This window comes from Mesoplodon densirostris, chromosome 16 (assembly GCF_025265405.1).
Source record: "Mesoplodon densirostris isolate mMesDen1 chromosome 16, mMesDen1 primary haplotype, whole genome shotgun sequence".
NCBI lineage: Eukaryota > Metazoa > Chordata > Mammalia > Artiodactyla > Ziphiidae > Mesoplodon > Mesoplodon densirostris.
Genome location: NC_082676.1, coordinates 79,452,290 through 79,470,827, shown reverse-complemented (window position 1 = coordinate 79,470,827; position 18,538 = coordinate 79,452,290). Strand labels below are relative to the sequence as shown.

At 38.8% G+C, this 18,538-nt stretch overlaps 1 protein-coding gene across 1 annotated transcript in view; it reads right to left on the bottom strand.

The window, feature by feature from the left end:
• Nucleotides 1-10,465: 10,465 nt before the first annotated feature.
• Nucleotides 10,466-18,538, bottom strand: part of SPTLC3 (serine palmitoyltransferase long chain base subunit 3) — a 133,991-nt gene continuing 125,918 nt past the window's right edge. Inside the window, exons 11-12 of the mRNA XM_060078233.1 lie at nucleotides 16,134-16,263; nucleotides 10,466-10,756 (exon numbers count right to left, since the gene is read on the bottom strand). Coding sequence (XP_059934216.1) covers nucleotides 10,643-10,756; nucleotides 16,134-16,263 — 244 coding nt within the window. The 3' untranslated portion in view covers nucleotides 10,466-10,642. The remainder of the gene's footprint in view (nucleotides 10,757-16,133; nucleotides 16,264-18,538) is intronic.

Below are 18,538 nucleotides of genomic sequence, written 5' to 3'. Positions count from 1 at the left end.
ATGCAAATGTATCCTCCTTACAAATATCAGTCTGGATCTTTTAACTTCTGCTTCCCTGAAGGTCATTTTCAGAGAGAGCATCTTCCATCTATCTATCAGCCAACCAAATTCTCATCTCTGTATCTTTATACTCTTGCTTGATCTGTTAAGGAAGGGGAAAGTGTGTGTGTGTGTGTGTGTGTGTGTGTGTGTGTGTGTGCACGCACACGTGTGCACACCACAACTGGGAGGGTTGGGGGTGCATAACATTATGTTCTGTTAGAAAATTACCTTTCCAAACAGAACCAACCAATGGGACATTTTTGGCTCTGGTATCATTTTTGAGACCCAATAATCCTTATTGAATTGAAATCATGGTTTTACTAACCTAGCAGTAGATTTTTTCTTATAAAAAAATTCTCACAAGCACCCTCTTGACCAACCCTACTCTATATGACATATACTCTTATATTACCAGCCCTTTGGGACCTGAGCCCCTCTAATATGCTCAGGAAACATTCCACTTGGATTAAAGTTGTTCACCTAAGTGTATATTCAACACAGACTTTCTGACAGAGGTATGTCCTTGATCTTGTATTGGAGAATGTAATCAATTTCCCAGGACTCTGGGATCTTGATGAAGATGCATTTTGGACAATTAACTGAGATCAATTTCATTTAAATGTACATTTTCAAGAGAAAAGATCTATGTGTCTTGCTTTTCTTGGCACATTTAGACAACATACATTTTCTTTGCACAAGGAAAGCTGCAGTTCACTGAGAAGAGTGGGAATTTAGTCTCTGTTGGAATTTAGTTATCAAAATCAGTCACTGGATTGGGCAACTGCATTTTTAGGACCCCTTCCTCTCCTCTTCTGCTTATAAGACTCCTTGCAAATGTCCAGGAGGAGCTTTACCATGTGATCCACTTTTAAACTGATGTATCTACTGGGGGTTATAATCTCCCCCTAAAAATCTTTCCAAAAGCTGATCACCTTTATATATATATATATATTCCAGCTTTATTGAGATATAATTGACATACAGCACTTCATAAGTTTAAGGTGTACAGCATAATAATTTGACTTACATACATCATGAAATGATTATCACTATAAGTTTAGTGAACATCCATCATCTCATACAGATACAGATTTAAAGGAATAGAAAAAAAAATTTTTTCCTTGTTGTTAGAACCCTTAGTGTTTCCTCTCTTAACAACTTTTATATGTAACATTCAGCAGTGTTCATTTATTTATCATGTTGTACGTGACATCCCTAGTACTTATTTATCTTTTAACTGGAAGTTGATACCTTTAACTGCCTTCATCCAATTTCCCCTCCTCCACCCCCACCTCTGGTAACCACAAATGTGATCTCTTTTTCTGTGAGGTTGTTTGTTTGCTTGTTCCTAGTATATAGCATAGTGATCCAATATTTCTATACATTTCAAAATGACCACCAAAAGTCTAGTTACCATCTGTCACCAAATATATTATATAATAATTGACTATATTCTCCACATTCTGCATTTCATACCAGTGACTCATTTATTTTGCAACTGGAAGTTTGTACCTCTTACCCTCCCTCACCTATTTCTCTCCTCCCCCTATCTCCCTCCCCTCTGGCAACTACCTGTTTGTTCTCTGTATCTATGACTCTGTTCCTGTTTTGTTATTTGTTCATTTGTTTTGTTTTTTAGATTCCACATATAAGTGCAATCATACGGTATTTGTCTTTCTCTGTCTGACTTATTTCACTTAGCATAAAATGTCTAGGTGCATCCAAGTTGTCATAAATGGCAAGATTTCATTATTTTTATGGCTGAGTAATATTCAATTGTATATATATACCACATCTTCTTTATCCATTTATCTATTGATGAACACTTGGGTTGCTTCCATATCTTGGCTATTGTAAATAATGTTGCAATGAACATAGGGGTGCAGATGTCTTTTTGAATTAGTATTTTTGTTTTCTTTGGATAAATACCCAGGATTGGAATTTCTGGAGCATATGTTTGTTCTATTTTTAATTTTTTGAGGTATCTCCAAACTGTTTTCCATCGTGGCTGCACCAATTTACTTTCCCACCAGCAGTGCACAGGGGTTACCTTTTCTCCATATCCTTGCCAATATTTGTTATTTCTTGTCTTTTTGACAATAGCCATTCTGACAGGTGTGAGGTGATATCTCATTGTGGTTTTGATTGGGATTTCCCTAATGATTAGTGATTTTGAGCATCTTTGCATGTGTCTGTTGGCCTTCTGTATGTCTTCTTTGAAAGAATGATTTAAACTTTTTTCATTAACTGACACACCTGAGGGACAGAACATTTTCCAATTAGTAGCTCTTTACTGTAGTGATTTAGAACCAGGAGGAACCCCACCTAGACAGGATATATATAAATGTTGGAGGCACATGAATCTCCTGCAAGTGCCCCTGATGCCTCTTGGTGATGTTTGTATTTCTTCTCCCCGAAGTTGACAAGTGATGAAGACATAGTGATTAGGAGGACACAGGCTATTCTAAATCTCAGAGGAGACCTCAGTGCCCTCATCTCTACTGTGGGGATAAAAATAAAACAAAATTACAGAGTTATTTTGAAGATTAAAGAAGTTAATTTATCTAAAGTTTCTAGCATAGTACATTATACATGGTAAACATGCAATATGTGCTATCTATTGTGATTATTATTTTATAGTTAGTATTATTTTAAACTTTAGCTCAGTATATCTGTGTTGTTTTAGAAATACTATTATTGAACTCTTTGGTCTTATTATCTCAGCTTGAAATGAATAGTATAGGAGTATAACATTTGTTTCTATATTTTTCTTCTTTTAAATTGAATTTAATTAATTTAATTTTTGTACATAGTGATCCAGGTTCTTATTAGTTATCTATTTTATACATATTAGTATATATATATGTCAATCCTAATCTCTCAATTCATCCACCACCACCACCACCACCATCTCCCCGCCCCCCGCTTTTCCCTCTTAGTGTCCATATGTATGTTCTCTACATCTGTGTCTCTATTTCTGCCTTGCAAACTGGTTCATCTGTACAATTTTCCTAGATTCCACATATATGCGTTAATACACTATATTTGTTTTTCTCTTTCTGACTTACTTCACTCTGTATGACAGTCTCTAATTCCATCCACATATCTACAAATGACCCAATTTCTTTCCTTTTCATGGTTAATATTCCATTGTATGTATGTACAACACCTTCTTTATCCATTCATCTGTCGATAGACATTTAGGTTGCTTCCATGACCTGGCTATTGTATTTTTTTTTTTTTCGGTATGTGGGCCTCTCACTGCCGTGGCCTCTCCCGTTGCGGAGCACAGGCTCCGGATGCGCAGGCTCAGCAGCCATGGCTCACGGACCCAGTCACTCCGTGGCACGTGGGATCCTCCCGGACCGGGGCACGAACCCGTGTCCCCTGCATTGGCAGGCGGACTCTCAACCACTGCACCACCAGGGAAGCCCCCTGGCTATTGTAAATAGTGCTGCAATGAACATTGGGGTGCATGTGTCTTTTTGAATTATGTTTTTCTCTGGGTATATGCCCAGTATTTGGATTGCTGGGTCATATGGTAATTCTATTTTTAGTTTTTTAAGGAACCTCCATACTGTTCTCCATAGTGGCTGTATCAATTTACATTCCCACCAACAGTGCAAGAGGGTTCCCTTTTCTCCACACCCTCTCCAGCATTTGTTGTTTGTAGATTTTCCAATGATGCCCATTCTAACAGGTGTGAGGTGATACCTCATTGTAGTTTTGATTTGAATTTCTCTAATAATTAGTGACGTTGAACAGATTTTCATGTGCCTCTTGGCCATCTGTATATCTTCTTTAGTGAGATGTCTATTTAGGTCTTCTGCCCACATTTTGACTGGGTTGTTTTTTTAATACTGAGCTGCATGAGCTGCTTATATATTTTGGAGATTAATCCTTTGTCTGTTGATTCGTTTGTAAATATTTTCTCCCATTCTGAGGGTTGTCTTTTCGTCTTGTTTATGGTTTCCTTTGCTGTGCAAAAGCTTTTAATTTTCACTAGGTCCCATTTGTTTATTTTTGTTTTTATTTCCATTACTCTAGGAGGTGGGTCAAAAAAGATCTTGCTGTGATTTATGTCAAAGAGTGTTATTCCTATGTTTTTCTCTAAGAGTTTTATAGGGTCCAATCTTACATTTAGATCTTTAATCCATTTTGAGTTTATTTTTGTGTATGGTATTAGGGAGTGTTCTAATTTCATTCTTTTACATGTAGCTGCCCAGTTTTCCCAGCACCACTTATTGAAGAGACTGTCTTTTCTCCATTGTATATCCTTGCCTCTTTTGTCACAGATTAGTTGACCATAGGTGCATGGGTTTATCTCTGGTCTTTCTATCCTGTTCCATTGATCTATATTTCTGTTTTTGTGACAGTACCATATTTTGATTACTGTAGCTTTGTAGTATAGTCTGAAGTCAGGGAGGCTGATTCCTCCAACTCTGTTTTTTTCCCCTCAAGGTTACTTTGGCTATTCGGGGTCTTTTGTGTCTCCATACAAATTTTAAGATTTTTTTGTTCTAGTTCTGTAAAAAATGACATTGGTAATTTGATAGGGATTGCCTTGAATCTGTACATTGCTTTGGGTAGTATAGTCATTATCACACTATTGATTCTTCCAATCCAAGAACATGTTATATCTCTCCATCTGTTTTTGTCATCTTTGATTTCTTTCATCAGTGTTTTATAGTTCTGAGTACAGGTCTTTTACCTCCTCAGGTAGGTTTATTCCTAGGTATTGGGGATTGTTTCCTTAATTTCTCTTTCTTCTCTTTCATTGTTAGTGTATAGGAATGCAAGAGATTTCTGTGCATTAATTTTGTATCCTGCAACTTTACCAAATTCATTCATTAGCTTTAGTAGTTTTCTGGTGGCATCTTTAGGATTATCAATGTATAGTATCATGTCATCTGCAAACAGTGACAGTTTTACTTCTTTTCCAATTTGTATTCCTTTTATTTCTTTTTCTTCTCTGATTTGGCTAAGTGGCTAAGACTTCCAAAACTATGTTGAATAATAGTGGTGAGAGTGGACATCCTTGTCTTGTTTCTGATCTTAAAGGAAATGCTTTCAGTTTTTCACATTTGAGAATGATGTTTTTTTTTTTTTTTTTTTTGCGGTATGCGGGCCTCTCACTGTTGTGGCCTCCCCCGTTGCGGAGCACAGGCTCCGGACGCGCAGGCTCCGGACGCGCAGGCTCAGCGGCCATGGCTCACGGGCCCAGCCGCTCCGCGGCATATGGGATCTTCCCAGACCGGGGCACGAACCCGTATCCCCTGCATCGGCAGGCGGACTCTCAACCACTTGCGCCACCAGGGAGGCCCGAGAATGATGTTTGCTGTGGGTTTGTCCTATATGGCCTTTATTATGTTGAGGTAGCTTCCCTCTATGCCCACTTTCTGGAAAGTTTTTATCATAAATTGGTGTTGAATTTTGACAAAAGCTTTCTCTGCATCTATTGAGATGATCATATGGTTTTTATTCTTCAGTTTGTTAATATGGTGTATCACATTGAGTGATTTGTATATTTGGAAGAATCTTTGCATCCCTGGGATAAATCCCACTTGATTGTGGTGCATGATTCTTTTAATGTGTTGTTGGCTTCTGTTTGCTAGTATTTTTTGAGGATTTTTGCATCTATATTCATCAGTAATATTGGTCTGTAATTTTCTTTTTCTGTGGTATCTTTGTCTGGTTTTGGTATCAGGGTGATGGTGGACTCGTAGGACTTCCAAGTTTGGGAGTGTTCCTTCCTCTGCAATTTTTTGGAAGAGTTTGAGAAGGATGGGTGTTAGCTCATCTCTATATGTTTGATAGAATTCACCTGTGATGTGATCTCGTCCTGGGCTTTTGTTTGTTGGAAGATTTTTAATCACAGTTTCAATTTCATTACTCGTGATTTCTCTGTTCATATTTTCTATTTCTTCGTGGTTCAGTATTAGAAGGTTAAACCTTTCTAAGAATTGTCCAGTTCTTCCAGGTTGTCCATTTTATTGGCATAGAATTGCTTGTAGTAGTCTCTTATGATGCTTTGTATTTTTGCGGTGTCCGTTGTAACTTCTCCTTTTTATTTGTAATTTTATTGATTTCAGTCCTCTCCCTCTTTTCCTTGATGAGTCTGGCTAAAGGTTTATCAATTTTGTTCATCTTCTCAAAGAACCAGCTTTTAGTTTTATTGATCTTTGCAATTGTTTTCTTTGTTTCTATTTCATTTATTTCTGCTCTGATCCTTATGATTTCTTTCCTTCTACTAACTTTGGGTTTTGTTTGTTCTTCTTTCTCTAGTTCCTCTAGGTGTAAGGTTTGATTGTTTATTTGAGATTTTTCTTATTTCTTGAGGTAGGATTGTATTGCTATAAACTTCCCTTTTAGAACTGCTTTTGCTGCATCCCATAGGTTTTGGATCATTGTGTTTTCGTTGTCATTTGTCTCTAGGTATTTTTTAATTTCTTCTTTGATTTCTCTTGGTTATTTAGTAACATATTGTTTAGTCTCCATGTGTTTGTGCTTTTACGTTTTCTTCCCCTGTAATTGATTTCTAATCTCATAGCATTTTGGTTGGAAAAGATGCTTGATATGATTTTAATTTTCTTAAATTTACTAAGGTTTGATTTGTGACCCATGATGTGATCTATCCTGGAGAATTTTCCATGTGCACTTGAGAAGAAAGTGTAATCTGCTGTTTTCAGATGGAATGTCCTATAAATATCAATTGAGTCTATCTTGCCTATAGTGTCATTTAAAGCTTGAGTTTCCTTATTAATTTTCTGTCTGGATGATCTGTCCTTTGGTGTAAGTAAGGTGTTAAAGTCCCCCACTATAATTGTGTTACTGTCGGTCTCCTCTTTTATAGCTGTTAACAGTTGCCTTATGTATTGAGGTGCTCCTATGTTGGGTGCATATATATTTATAAGTGTTTTATCATCTTCTTGGACTGATCCCTTGATCATTATGTAGTACCCTTCCTTGTCTCTTGGAACATTCTTTATTTTAAAGTTTATTTTATCTGATATGAGTATTACTCCTCCAGCTTTCTTTTGATTTCCGTTTGCATGGAATAACTTTTTCCATCCCCTCTCTTTCAGTCTGTATGTGTCTGTAGGTCTGAAGTGGGTCTCTAGTAGACAGCATATATATGGTCTTGTTTTTGTATCCGTTCAGTGAGTCTATGTCTTTTGGTTGGAGCATTTAATCCATTCACATTTAAGGTAATTATCGATATGTATGTTCCTATTACCATTTTCTTAACTGTTTTGGGTATGTTTTTGTAGGTCCTTTTCTTCTCTTGTGTTTGCCACTTAGAGAAGTTCCTTTAGCATTTGTTGTAGAGCTGGTTTGGTGGTGGTGAATTCTCTTAGCTTTTGCTTGTCTGTAAACCTTTTCATTTCTCCATCGAACCTGAATGAGATCCTTGCTGGGTAGAGTAATCTTGGTTGTAGCTTCTTCCCTTTTATCTTTTTAAATATATTGTGCCACTCCCTTCTGGCATGTAGAGTTTCTGCTGTTAACCTTATGGGAGGTCCCTTGTATGTTACTTATCATTTTTCCCTTGTTGATTTTAATAATTTTTCTTTGTCTTTATTTTTGTCACATTGATTACTATGTGTCTCAGCATATTTCTCCTTGAGTTTATCCTGCCTGGGACTCTGTGCTTCCTGGACTTTGGTGGCTATTTCCTTTCCCATGTTAGGGAAGCTTTTGACTATAATCTCTTCAAATATTTTCTCGGTATCTTTCTCTCTCTCTTCTCCTTCTGGGACCCCTATAATGCAAATGTCAGTGTGTCTAATGTTGTCCCAGAGGTCTCTTAGGCCATCTTCATTTCTTTTCATTCTTTTTTCTTTATTCTGATCTGTGGCAGTCAATTCCACCATTTTGTCTTCCAGGTCACTTATCTGTTCTTCTGCCTCAGTTATTCTGCTATTGATTCCTTCTAGTGTATTTTTCATTTCAATTATTGTATTGTTCATTTCTTTTTGTTTGTTCTTTAATTCTTCTAGGTGTTTTTTCTTTCATTCTTCTAGGTCTTTGTTAAACATTTCTTCCTTCTTCTTGATCTTTGCCTCCATTCTCTTTCTGGGGTTCTGGATCATCTTCACTATCATTATTCTAAATTCTTTTTCTGGAAGGTTCCCTATCTCCACTTCATTTAGTTGTTTTTCTGGGATTTTATCTTGTTCCTTCATGTGGTACATAGTCCTCTGCCTTTTCATTTTGTCTTTCTTTCTGTGAATGTGGTTTTCGTTCCACAGCCTGCACAATTGTAGTTTTTCTTGCTTCTGCTGTCTGCCCTCTGGTGGATGAGGCTATCTAAGAGGCTTGTGCAAGCTTCCTGATGGGAGGGACTGGTGGTGGGTAGAGCTGGGTGTTGCTCTGGGTGTAGAGCTCAGTAAAACTTTAATCTGCTTCCCTGCTGATGGGTGGGGCTGAGTTCCATCCCTGTTGGTTGTTTGGCCTGAAGCGACCCAACACTGGAAGCTACAGGTTCTTTGGTGGGGCTATTGGTGGACTCTGGGAGGGCTCATGCCAAGGAGAACTTCCTAGAACTTCTGCTGCCAATGTCCTTGTCTTCACAGTGAGCCACAGCCACCCCCCCACACTTCTGCAGGAGACCTCCTACACTAGCAGGTAGGTCTGGTTTAGTCTCCTATAGGGTCACTGCTCCTTCCCCCTGGGTCCTGATGCATATACACTACTTTGTGTGTGCTCTCCAAGAGTGTAGTCTCTGTTTCCCCCAGTCCTGTCAAAGTCCTACAATCAAATCCCGCTAGCCTTCAAAGTCTGATTCTCTGGGAATTCCTCCTCCTGCTGCCGGACCCCCAGGTTGGGAAGCCTGACATGGGGCTCAGAACCTTCACTCCAGTGGGTTGACTTCTGTGGTATACGTGTTCTCCAGTTTGTGAGTCACCCACCCAACAGTTATGGGATTTGATTTTATTGTGATTGCTCCCCTCCTACCATCTCACTGCAGCTTCTCCTTTGTCTTTGGGTGTGAGGTATCTTTTTATGGTGAGTTCCAGTGTCTTCCTGTTGATGATTGTTCAGGAGTTAGTTGTGATTCCAGTGCTCTCACAAGAGGCAGTGAGTGCACGTCCTTCTATTCCACCATCTTGAACCAATCTCCATGCTTCTTCATCCAACACAGGAGCTGTGGGTGGAGTTTCTATCCCAACTCACAGCATGAAAGCCTTGGTCCATCTGTGTCATGCAAAGTCAAACCTCTCTTGAAGTGATTTGTTTATAGTGTCATTTGATAGAGTGGAATGTTCTGTAACTCATTCGAACTATTACAGAAGCTTTGCTAAAAGGTCACCACTGCTTTTTAGCGTTTCCCAATCTGGGCACCATCTGGAAGCTTGATAAAGATAAGGTTTTCCCCTGGCTTCTTCCATACCAACTAGATCCAATTAGCAAAGTGCTACTTTTGCAGAGAAGTTTGTGTTCACATTTGGAGAGAGAGAGACAGACAGGCAGACATACAGAGACAGACAGAGAGATAAAGAGAGACAGAGACAACTCAAGTAAATTCCAGTTAGTTGCCCCATAGTGTGCAAGCCCACTTAGCACCAAATTGGAGTGCTTATGCCAGAGGAGAGTAGTATTTAATAGGCCTGAATGGGGAAGGGGGTCAGAATTGAAAAGTGGAATAGCATTTACTTTTAAATGTCATTTTTGAATCAATATGTTCTTCAAGTGTAGTCTTGAGAGGCAACTCTAAAGGAACTTGAATTTCCCCATGTACTCCAAATTTAATAGAAAAATGACCACTCAGTCATTAAAGTAGTAAAAGCGATGCTAAACATTCAGTCTGCATGGCACCAGCAACATTCAAGTTGTTATAACTTTACAGTTTTAGTCTAGGCCTACTATTGGCTTGCTTGCTTTCTGCCCTCTTCCTGATGAAACAAAAGTCTTGCATTTTCCAAACCTCAAAACTCAGCTGTAAAACTGCAGGAGACCAGCAAGCGGAAAAGGAAAATTTCCTTTAAAGATGTTTGGTCGCTGCTGGCCAGGCCTGCACTCTCCCTTGAAACATTAACTATGGCTTTTGACACTTGTCCTTGGAAAAAGTCCAAATGTGGCAAATGGTAAAGGCAACATTTCTTTACCCTCCTGCCTGGAACTCTCCGTGATACGGATGAGTTCTAGCTGGTGTTTCATGGGTAACAAGGAGTCCAGCTACTGCCCACCACCCTTGCCCCCATCTGCAGATGAAATTAGCAAACACATAATAAGATCTACTGAACTGAAAAATCAAAACCCTCTTATTTGGTTGGAACTCCTGAAAGGGTCTGGACGAAAGAGGCTGCACAGTAGCAACTAAAATGCAGGCTGTTTGTTATTAAAAATATTCTAAGAAGTGCATGTGTGTATCTGCAGCAGGATACTTAGGGGAAGAGAAAATTAAACTCTGGAACCATAGTTTTGTCTCTGCAGAGATATTAAAAGCACAACAATCGTGTCTCCCTTGGCTCAATGAAATTGGTTTGGAAACCAAAACTGTCCTTAGGAAGGAGAAGAAATCTATTCATATTTCTTTGGAGGCAAGGAGGGAAGTCTTTCTGGCAAAGTCTTTAGGCTCCATTCAGGTCCAGGAAACTCAATCCTCAAGTTCAAAGCTCGTCTCGTCGTAGAGTTCGGGGCGTGCTGACTTCCTGTTCCGGGAATATTTCACATGCAGGAGGTCACCCATCTCATCCAGGGCTTCCAAAACCTGCAAAGAGATTCCTTCCATCAGTCGTCTTTAAACCCCCAAGTGGCCTTGCTCTCTGGGGGGTTCACAGAGAACCACACTCTTCTTTTGCCAGCTTATTCGATTTTAAAGAAAAAGAGAAAGATCCAAATCATTAAGCTGTGGTACATAAGCCAGCCCTAGAGGAATGTTAGAGGCTAATGCATTTTATTTTCATATTCTTTAATAGTCTAACTCCACATTATGAATCTTTAGTTTATTAGAGGAGAGGAATAAAATCATCTGATCCATGCTTACCCTTGAAGGATTTATTTTAAAGTTTAATGACATATATAAACTTGTGGAAGAAAAAGAAAACTTTGCAGATTACATTTGTGTTAATTCTTCATGACACAGCAAACCAACCTGGCCAGGAAGAAAATGGAACATTACGGGAGCTAATTAGGTTCCTCCTCTCTCTCCCATTCTTCTGCTGCCCCCCTCCTCCCACACCCAACTTTTAAATACTCATCTCTATGCTCCATAGAATAATAGAATTTAAAACCACAAGAGACCAAGAACTCATCTATTTCAATTCTCTCAATCCAGGCAGGTAAATGTATCCCCAATTTTACAAATGAAACAACTGAGATCCAGAATATACAAAATGTAAGTTTTTCCTTCCAGTCTATCACTAATCCTACTGAATTGGGCATGCCTTTTCAACCTTTTGGGCCTGTTTTTCTCAACAAGTCAAAAGAAAAGGGAAATGATATTAGAGTCCAATGTTTTGAAAAAGGTAAAGTGAGAATCGTTACCATCAGAATGAATGACTCATGGGGCATATGGATTTTCTCCATTGGGAAATCTTGCAAACTGACATTAGTTAAGATCCCTACCAAGATGTTAAGAATAGTTTATTTCTGGGTGGTAGGATTATGGGTAATTAAAATTTTCTTTTTACTTCAATTTATTTTCTTAATTTTTATGCCAAATATAAGCCCTAGGAAAAAGTATCAGGCTTTACATTTTAAGTGGCATCAATCTGGGATAGTTTCTGTTGCTTTTCCTGAAGGTGGGGGATGGAGTAGCTCTGTGACTTTGAAAGTGAAGGACCCACACACCTGGGGGAGAAGTACCACAATTCATGAAGGATGTGGGAGGAAATCATAGGATTTTGATTCATTTTAATCTCAACTTAAAAAAAATTTTTTTTATACAATTTTAAAGGTTACTTTCCATTTACAGTTATTACAATGTATCAGCTATATTCCCTGTGTTGTGTACAATACATCCTTGAGCCTATCTTATACCCAATAGTTTGTGCCTCTTGCTGCCCAACCCTTATGTTACCCCTCCCACTCTCCCCACTGGTAACAAGTAGTTTGCTCTCTATGTATGTGTCTGCTTCTTTTTTATTATATTCACTAGTTTGTTGTATTTTTTATATTCTACACATAAGCAATGTCATACAGTACATGTCTTTCTCTGTCTGACTTATTTTACTTAGCATAATGCCCTCCAAGTCCATCCATGTTGCTGCAAATGGCAAAATTTCATTCTTGTTTATGGTTGAGTTACATTCCATTGCAAATACATACCACATCTTCTTTATCCATTCATCTATTGATGGACACTTAAGTTGCTTCCATATCTTGGCTATGGTAAGTAACACTGTTATGAACATTGGGGTGCATGTATCTTTTTGAATTCGTGTTTTTGTTTTTTTCATATGTATACCCAGGAATGGAATTGCTGGATCATATGGCAGTTCTATTTTTAGTTTTTTGAGAAACCTCCATACTGTTTTCCACAGTGGCTGCACCAATATACATTCCCACCCACAGTGTACGAGGGTTCCCTTTTCTCCACATCCTTGCCAACATTTGTAATTTGTGTTCTTTTTGATGATAGCCATTCTGACAGGTGTGAGGTGGTATCTCAACATTTTTAACTTCTTTTTTTGTGTTGGTTATAAAATGTACATAATATATTGGTAATGCATGTATTATTTCTAAATGGATTTATGTTGAGGCCCACTAATCAACTACCTGAAACACACCAGTACTCAAACAAGGTCGGGTTTATTCAGCTTGCTGCAGCAGGGAATATGCACTCCAGAAGAGCCATCTTTGTAACAGGGAGTTGAGAAGGGCTACGTATCACATCTGGACTTATGCACGAGATGATTCTAAGGAAGCAGGGACCAGTTCTGGCTTGGATGCTGTCAAGAAGCTGGAGCAGTTCAGTGTTGTTTATATTTAGACTTCTTATCTGGAAGGCGGGAGGATTATAACAAAGCTAGAGCTGTCCTTGGTAACAGAGCAGCTGCCACTCATGTTAGAAGAGGGACCTTTTAAGTCATTTTGTGTTTGTAAAGTGTCCTCCTTCTTGACTTGTTCCAAACATGGTCACTGAATAGACTTCTCTAATATTGTATATTTTCTGCTACTGTCATTTATGTTCAGTTGCTACCTTAATGCCCTGACTGTTCAAGGGGTCATTTTTCACTTCTCTTAGAGTAAGAAACTTGCTCAAATTTTTGTATTGATTTGATGATCTCAAAAGTTTAGAGGCATTTGTCTAGATGAGGTTTCCGTGCTCCTTCCAAACCAAGTAATCCACAGGAATTAACTCATGAAAACAATCACAAGGTATGATATCTATTGAACTGGGTATTCATGAGTGCCTCCATGCCCTTTGGATCAGAAAAAAGATGCAAATCGACCCAAGCTGTCCATCCCCTCCTGCCGTCTCTGGAGCGTGTTTCTGGGCACATCCTCTTCTCCCCATGCCTGCAGTGTCCCTCTCTTCACTCCCTTTTCCCTTGATGTGTAAACATGCTCAAGTCTTCCCCCACTTTCAAGTGCTTTTTCTAAACTTAATTTTTGCCTTTACACACTTCTCAAAAGACTTGCCTACCATTTCTTACCACCCACTCATTACATTTAGAAGAAACAATTTGTTAAAATTAATATTCTCTAAAATATACTCATTTTAGAGAATCTGGACAATATATAGAACAAAAACAGCAAAGTTCTCCCATCATCTCAAAATCTAGAGTTAGCTCAGTTATTAACATGTTATCTAATAAATTTTATTGGGTACCTACTATGTTCTATACATTGGTTTAAGTCCTAGAATATAATGGTGATGCAGAAAGATATGGACCCGTGTGTGTGTGTCTGTGTGTGTGTGTAATTTGAGCTCAAAGTATCCCTTTCATTTTTAAATTCTTTGTATTCTTATTTCTGTTCCCTGCACTCCCCTAAAACTCTCTGTTCTGAGCAACAGCAAGATCCTACTAACTAACTGCTAAGCCAATGGTTTCTTCTCATCTCTCACCCCACTTGGATGTTCTGCTGTTTTGTAGAGACATTTTTAAAAATTAATTTTTATCGGAGTATAGTTGATTTACAATGTTATGTTTGTTTCAGGTGTACAGCAAAGTGAATCAGTTATACATGTACGTATATCCACTCTTTATTAGATTCTATTCTCATATAGGTCATTACAGAGTATTGAGTAAAGTTCCCTGTCCTATACAGTAGGTTATTATTAGTTATATATTTTATATATAGTAGTGTGTATATGTCAATCCCAATCTCCCAATTTATCTCTCCCCCCACTTTCCCCCTTGGTAACCATAACTTTGTTTTCTACATCTGTGACTCTATTTCTGTTTTGTAAATAGGTTCATCAATAGAATATTACTTAGCCATAAAAAAGAACAAAATAATGCCATGTGCAGTGACATGGATGGACCTAGAGATTGCCATACTGAGTGAAGTAAGTCAGACAAGAAAGACAAATATCATATGATATCGCTTACACGTGGAATCTAAAAAAATCACAGGGACATTTGATCCTCCCCCTCCTTGAAGCTTTTTCCTTTTTACTCTGTTGAGCACTACACTAGCTTATGACTTTTCCAATTGATCTACCTCCATCTAAGCCCAGTTCCTCATCTGTGATTCCTATATCCAACCAGGGATGTAAGGGGAGTCTGCACTTGGCCTGTTCACTTATATTTGGACAATTATATCTTCTACCATTGACTTTAATGACCCCTTAGTTCCTCAGATTACAGCAGCTCCAGGCTTGCATACTCTCCTAAGCTCCAGAATTGGATTTTATTTTCTTTACATTTTATCGAAGTATAAATGACTCAGTTACACACACACACACACACACACACACACACACACATATTCTTTTTCATATTCTTTTCCATTATGGTTTGTCACAGGATATTGAATATAGTTCCCTGTGCTATACAGTAGGACCTTGATGTTTATCCATCCTATATATAATAGTTTGCCTTTTCACAGATGGCCCATAGATTTGTAATCCCAACATGTCTAGAAGTGAGCTCATTTTATTCCCCCAGTCCTGTTGATGTTATCTTCTTCCTTGCCATATACCTTATCTCATATATGTGCTTAGTTTTGCTGTTCTTTATTTGCTAGAGGGCTAGAGACCTCGGATTATTCTTGATTCCCTCACCCCATATGTGCTCTGCATCCAATATTTGCCAAGTCTTGGCAGCTTCATGCATGCATAACGTCTATTCCTAGATCCATTTCTTTTGTTTCTGTTGCCCTTGACCTTGTCATCTCTTGTTTTGTTCAAATAGCTCCATAATAACCCACTCCACCTTCATGCAGTTGTCTATATTTCTTTTTCGAGATGAATTTATTCTGTCTGATATTATTATGAAGTGCTTATTTATAGTATGTTCTCTTAGACTTTTTGCCCCAGGGTTTTGCATAGAGAAGACACCTGATAGTGTTTGCTAAACTGCATTGATTTTATAAGACAGTTTCATCAACGCTAAACTGACTGACCTGGCTTGGTTCTCTGATATTATTCATTCACACAGAGATCAAAATCCAAGGACAATGAAATGTGGTTTTGAAATCCTTTACACCTCACGTAGGATGAGCTTATATGATAGATATGTCTTTGTTGTTGGTTTTCCAACATGTGGCTTATTTGGGCCATATTTTCTTATGAGGGACATGGTGGCTGTGAGCAGTGCCAGGATGCAGGCAGTTACTGCTGAAATAGCACGTGAGATCAGCGTCTGCATTTAAGAACAAGCAAAGAGCAGGATGTCTGGCTACTCAGTGGGTCTTTGCTATGAAACCAAAACACCGACTTGACTCAAGTCTTCACTGAGCTGATTTTCTTTTCTATCTGCTGAGTTGATCACATTGTTGGGCATTGTTAGGATACCCTTATTATTATTATTATTATTATTATTATTATTATTATTTTTAGCAGTGAGTGTTATTAGTGTTGTTTTCTCAAACCATCCAAGAGAAACCCAGGGAAACCCAAGCGAGCTCAGTAAAAGAACGTGCTCGGAATCCGAGAACCCCATCCTGTCGCTTCTGCTGGGCTGTGGAGTACTTACTGCGTCTAACATCTCCCGGGTATGTGCTGCTGAAACACAGAACCGAGCCCGGGCTTCTGCAAGGGGAGTAGCTGGAAATCCAACGACCACCACGCCGATTTTTCTCTTTAATAGATGCCTTGCAAAAGCCCTAAGGGAAATGTTAAAAAGGAGGTTAACTGAGAGCTGACAAAATTACACTGCAAAAAAAAAAAAAAGAAAAAAAAAGGAATGTGGCTAATTGACTTTTTTTAAAATTTATATTTATTTTGGCTGCACTGGGTCTTAGTTGCGGCATGCGGGATCTTTAGTTGCAGCATGCAGCCTTCTTAGTTGTGGCATGCGGGATCTATTGGGTTGGCCAAAAAGTTCTTTAGGGTTTTTCCATAAGATGTAATGGAGAAACGTGAACGAATTTTTTGGCCAACCCAATAATTCCCCGACCAGGGCTGAACCCTGGCCCCCTGCATTGGGAGCACAGAGCCTTACCCACTGGACCAACAGGGAAGTCCCTACTTTTTTTTTCTTTTGCGGTACGCGGGCTTCTCACTGTTGTGGCCTCTCGCGTTGCGGAGCACAGGTTCCGGACACGCAGGCTCAGCGGCCATGGCTCACGGGCCCAGCCGCTCCATGGCATGTGGGATCTTCCCGGACCGGGGCACGAACATGTGTCCCCTGATTCGGCAGGCGGACTCTCAACCACTGCACCACCAGGGGAGCCTGTCCCTACTTTTTTTTTTTTTTTTTTTATAATAGATGCTATTAATTTATTTCAACACAGTTGCAAGTACCTACACTGTATGGTTTATAGTATATGGTTTATAAACATTAGCAATTAAAGACTGTGATTCTGAAGTTACACTATCTTCAAATCCTAACTCCACCATTTATAGCTGTGTGAACTTGTCTTTTTTTTTAATATATATATATATTTTCTTTTCTTAGATTATTTTTTTACAAATTTAATCAGTTATACATATACATATGTTCCCATATCCCCTCCCTTTTGCGTCTCCCTCCCACCCTCCCTATCCCACCCCTCCAGGCGGTCACAAAGCACCGAGCTGATCTCCCTGTGCTACGCGGCTGCTTCCCACTAGCTATCTACCTTACGTTTGGTAGTGTATATATGTCCATGCCGCTCTTTCACTTTGTCACAGCTTACCCTTCCCCCTTCCCATATCCTCAAGTCCATTCTCTAGTAGGTCTGTGTCTTTATTCCTGTCTTACCCCTATGTTCTTCATGACATTTTTTTCTTAAATTCCATATATATGTGTCAGCATACAGTATTTGTCTTTCTCTTTCTGACTTACTTCACTCTGTATGACAGACTCTAGGTCCAACCACCTCATTACAAATAGCTCAATTTCATTTCTTTTTATGGCTGAGTAATATTCCATTATATATATGTGCCACATCTTCTTTACCCATTCATCTGATGATGGACACTTAGGTTGTTTCCATCTCTGGGCTATTGTAAATAGGGCTGCTATGAACATTTTGGTACATGTCTCTTTTTGAATTATGGTTTTCTCAGGGTATATGCCCAGTAGTGGGATTGCTGGGTCATATGGTAGTTCTATTTGTAGTTTTTTAAGGAACCTCCATACCGTTCTCCATAGTGGCTGTACCAATTCACATTCCCACCAGCCGTGCAAGAGTGTTCCCTTTTTCCCACACCCTCTCCAGCATTTATTGTTTCTAGATTTTTTGATGATGGCCATTCTGACTGGTGTGAGATGATATCTCATTGTAGTTTTGATTTGCATTTCTCTAATGAGTAAAGATGTTGAGCATCCTTTCATGTGTTTGTTGGCAGTCTGTATATCTTCTGTGGAGAAATGTCTATTTAGGTCTTCTGCCCATTTTTGGATTGGGTTGTTTGTTTTTTTGTTATTGAGCTGCATGAGCTGCTTATAAATTTTGGAGATTAATCCTTTGTCAGTTGCTTCATTTGCAAATATTTTCTCCCATTCTGAGGGTTGTCTTTTCGTCTTGTTTATGGTTTCCTTTGCTGTGCAAAAGCTTTGAAGTTTCATTAGGTCCCATGTGTTTATTTTTGTCTTTATTTCCATTTCTCTAGGAGGTGGGTCAAAAAGGATCTTGCTGTGATTTATGTCATAGAGTGTTCTGCCTATGTTTTCCTCTAAGAGTTTGATAGTGTCTGGCCTTACATTTAGGTCTTTAATCCATTTTGAGCTTATTTTTGTGTATGGTGTTAGGGAGTGATCTAATCTCATACTTTTACATGTCCCTATCCAGTTTTCCCAGCACCACTTATTGAAGAGACTGTCCTTTCTCCACTGTACATTCCTGCCTCCTTTATCAAAGATAAGGTGACCATATGTCCGTGGGTTTATCTCTGGGCTTTCTATCCTGTTCCATTGATCTATCTTTCTGTTTTTGTGCCAGTACCATACTGTCT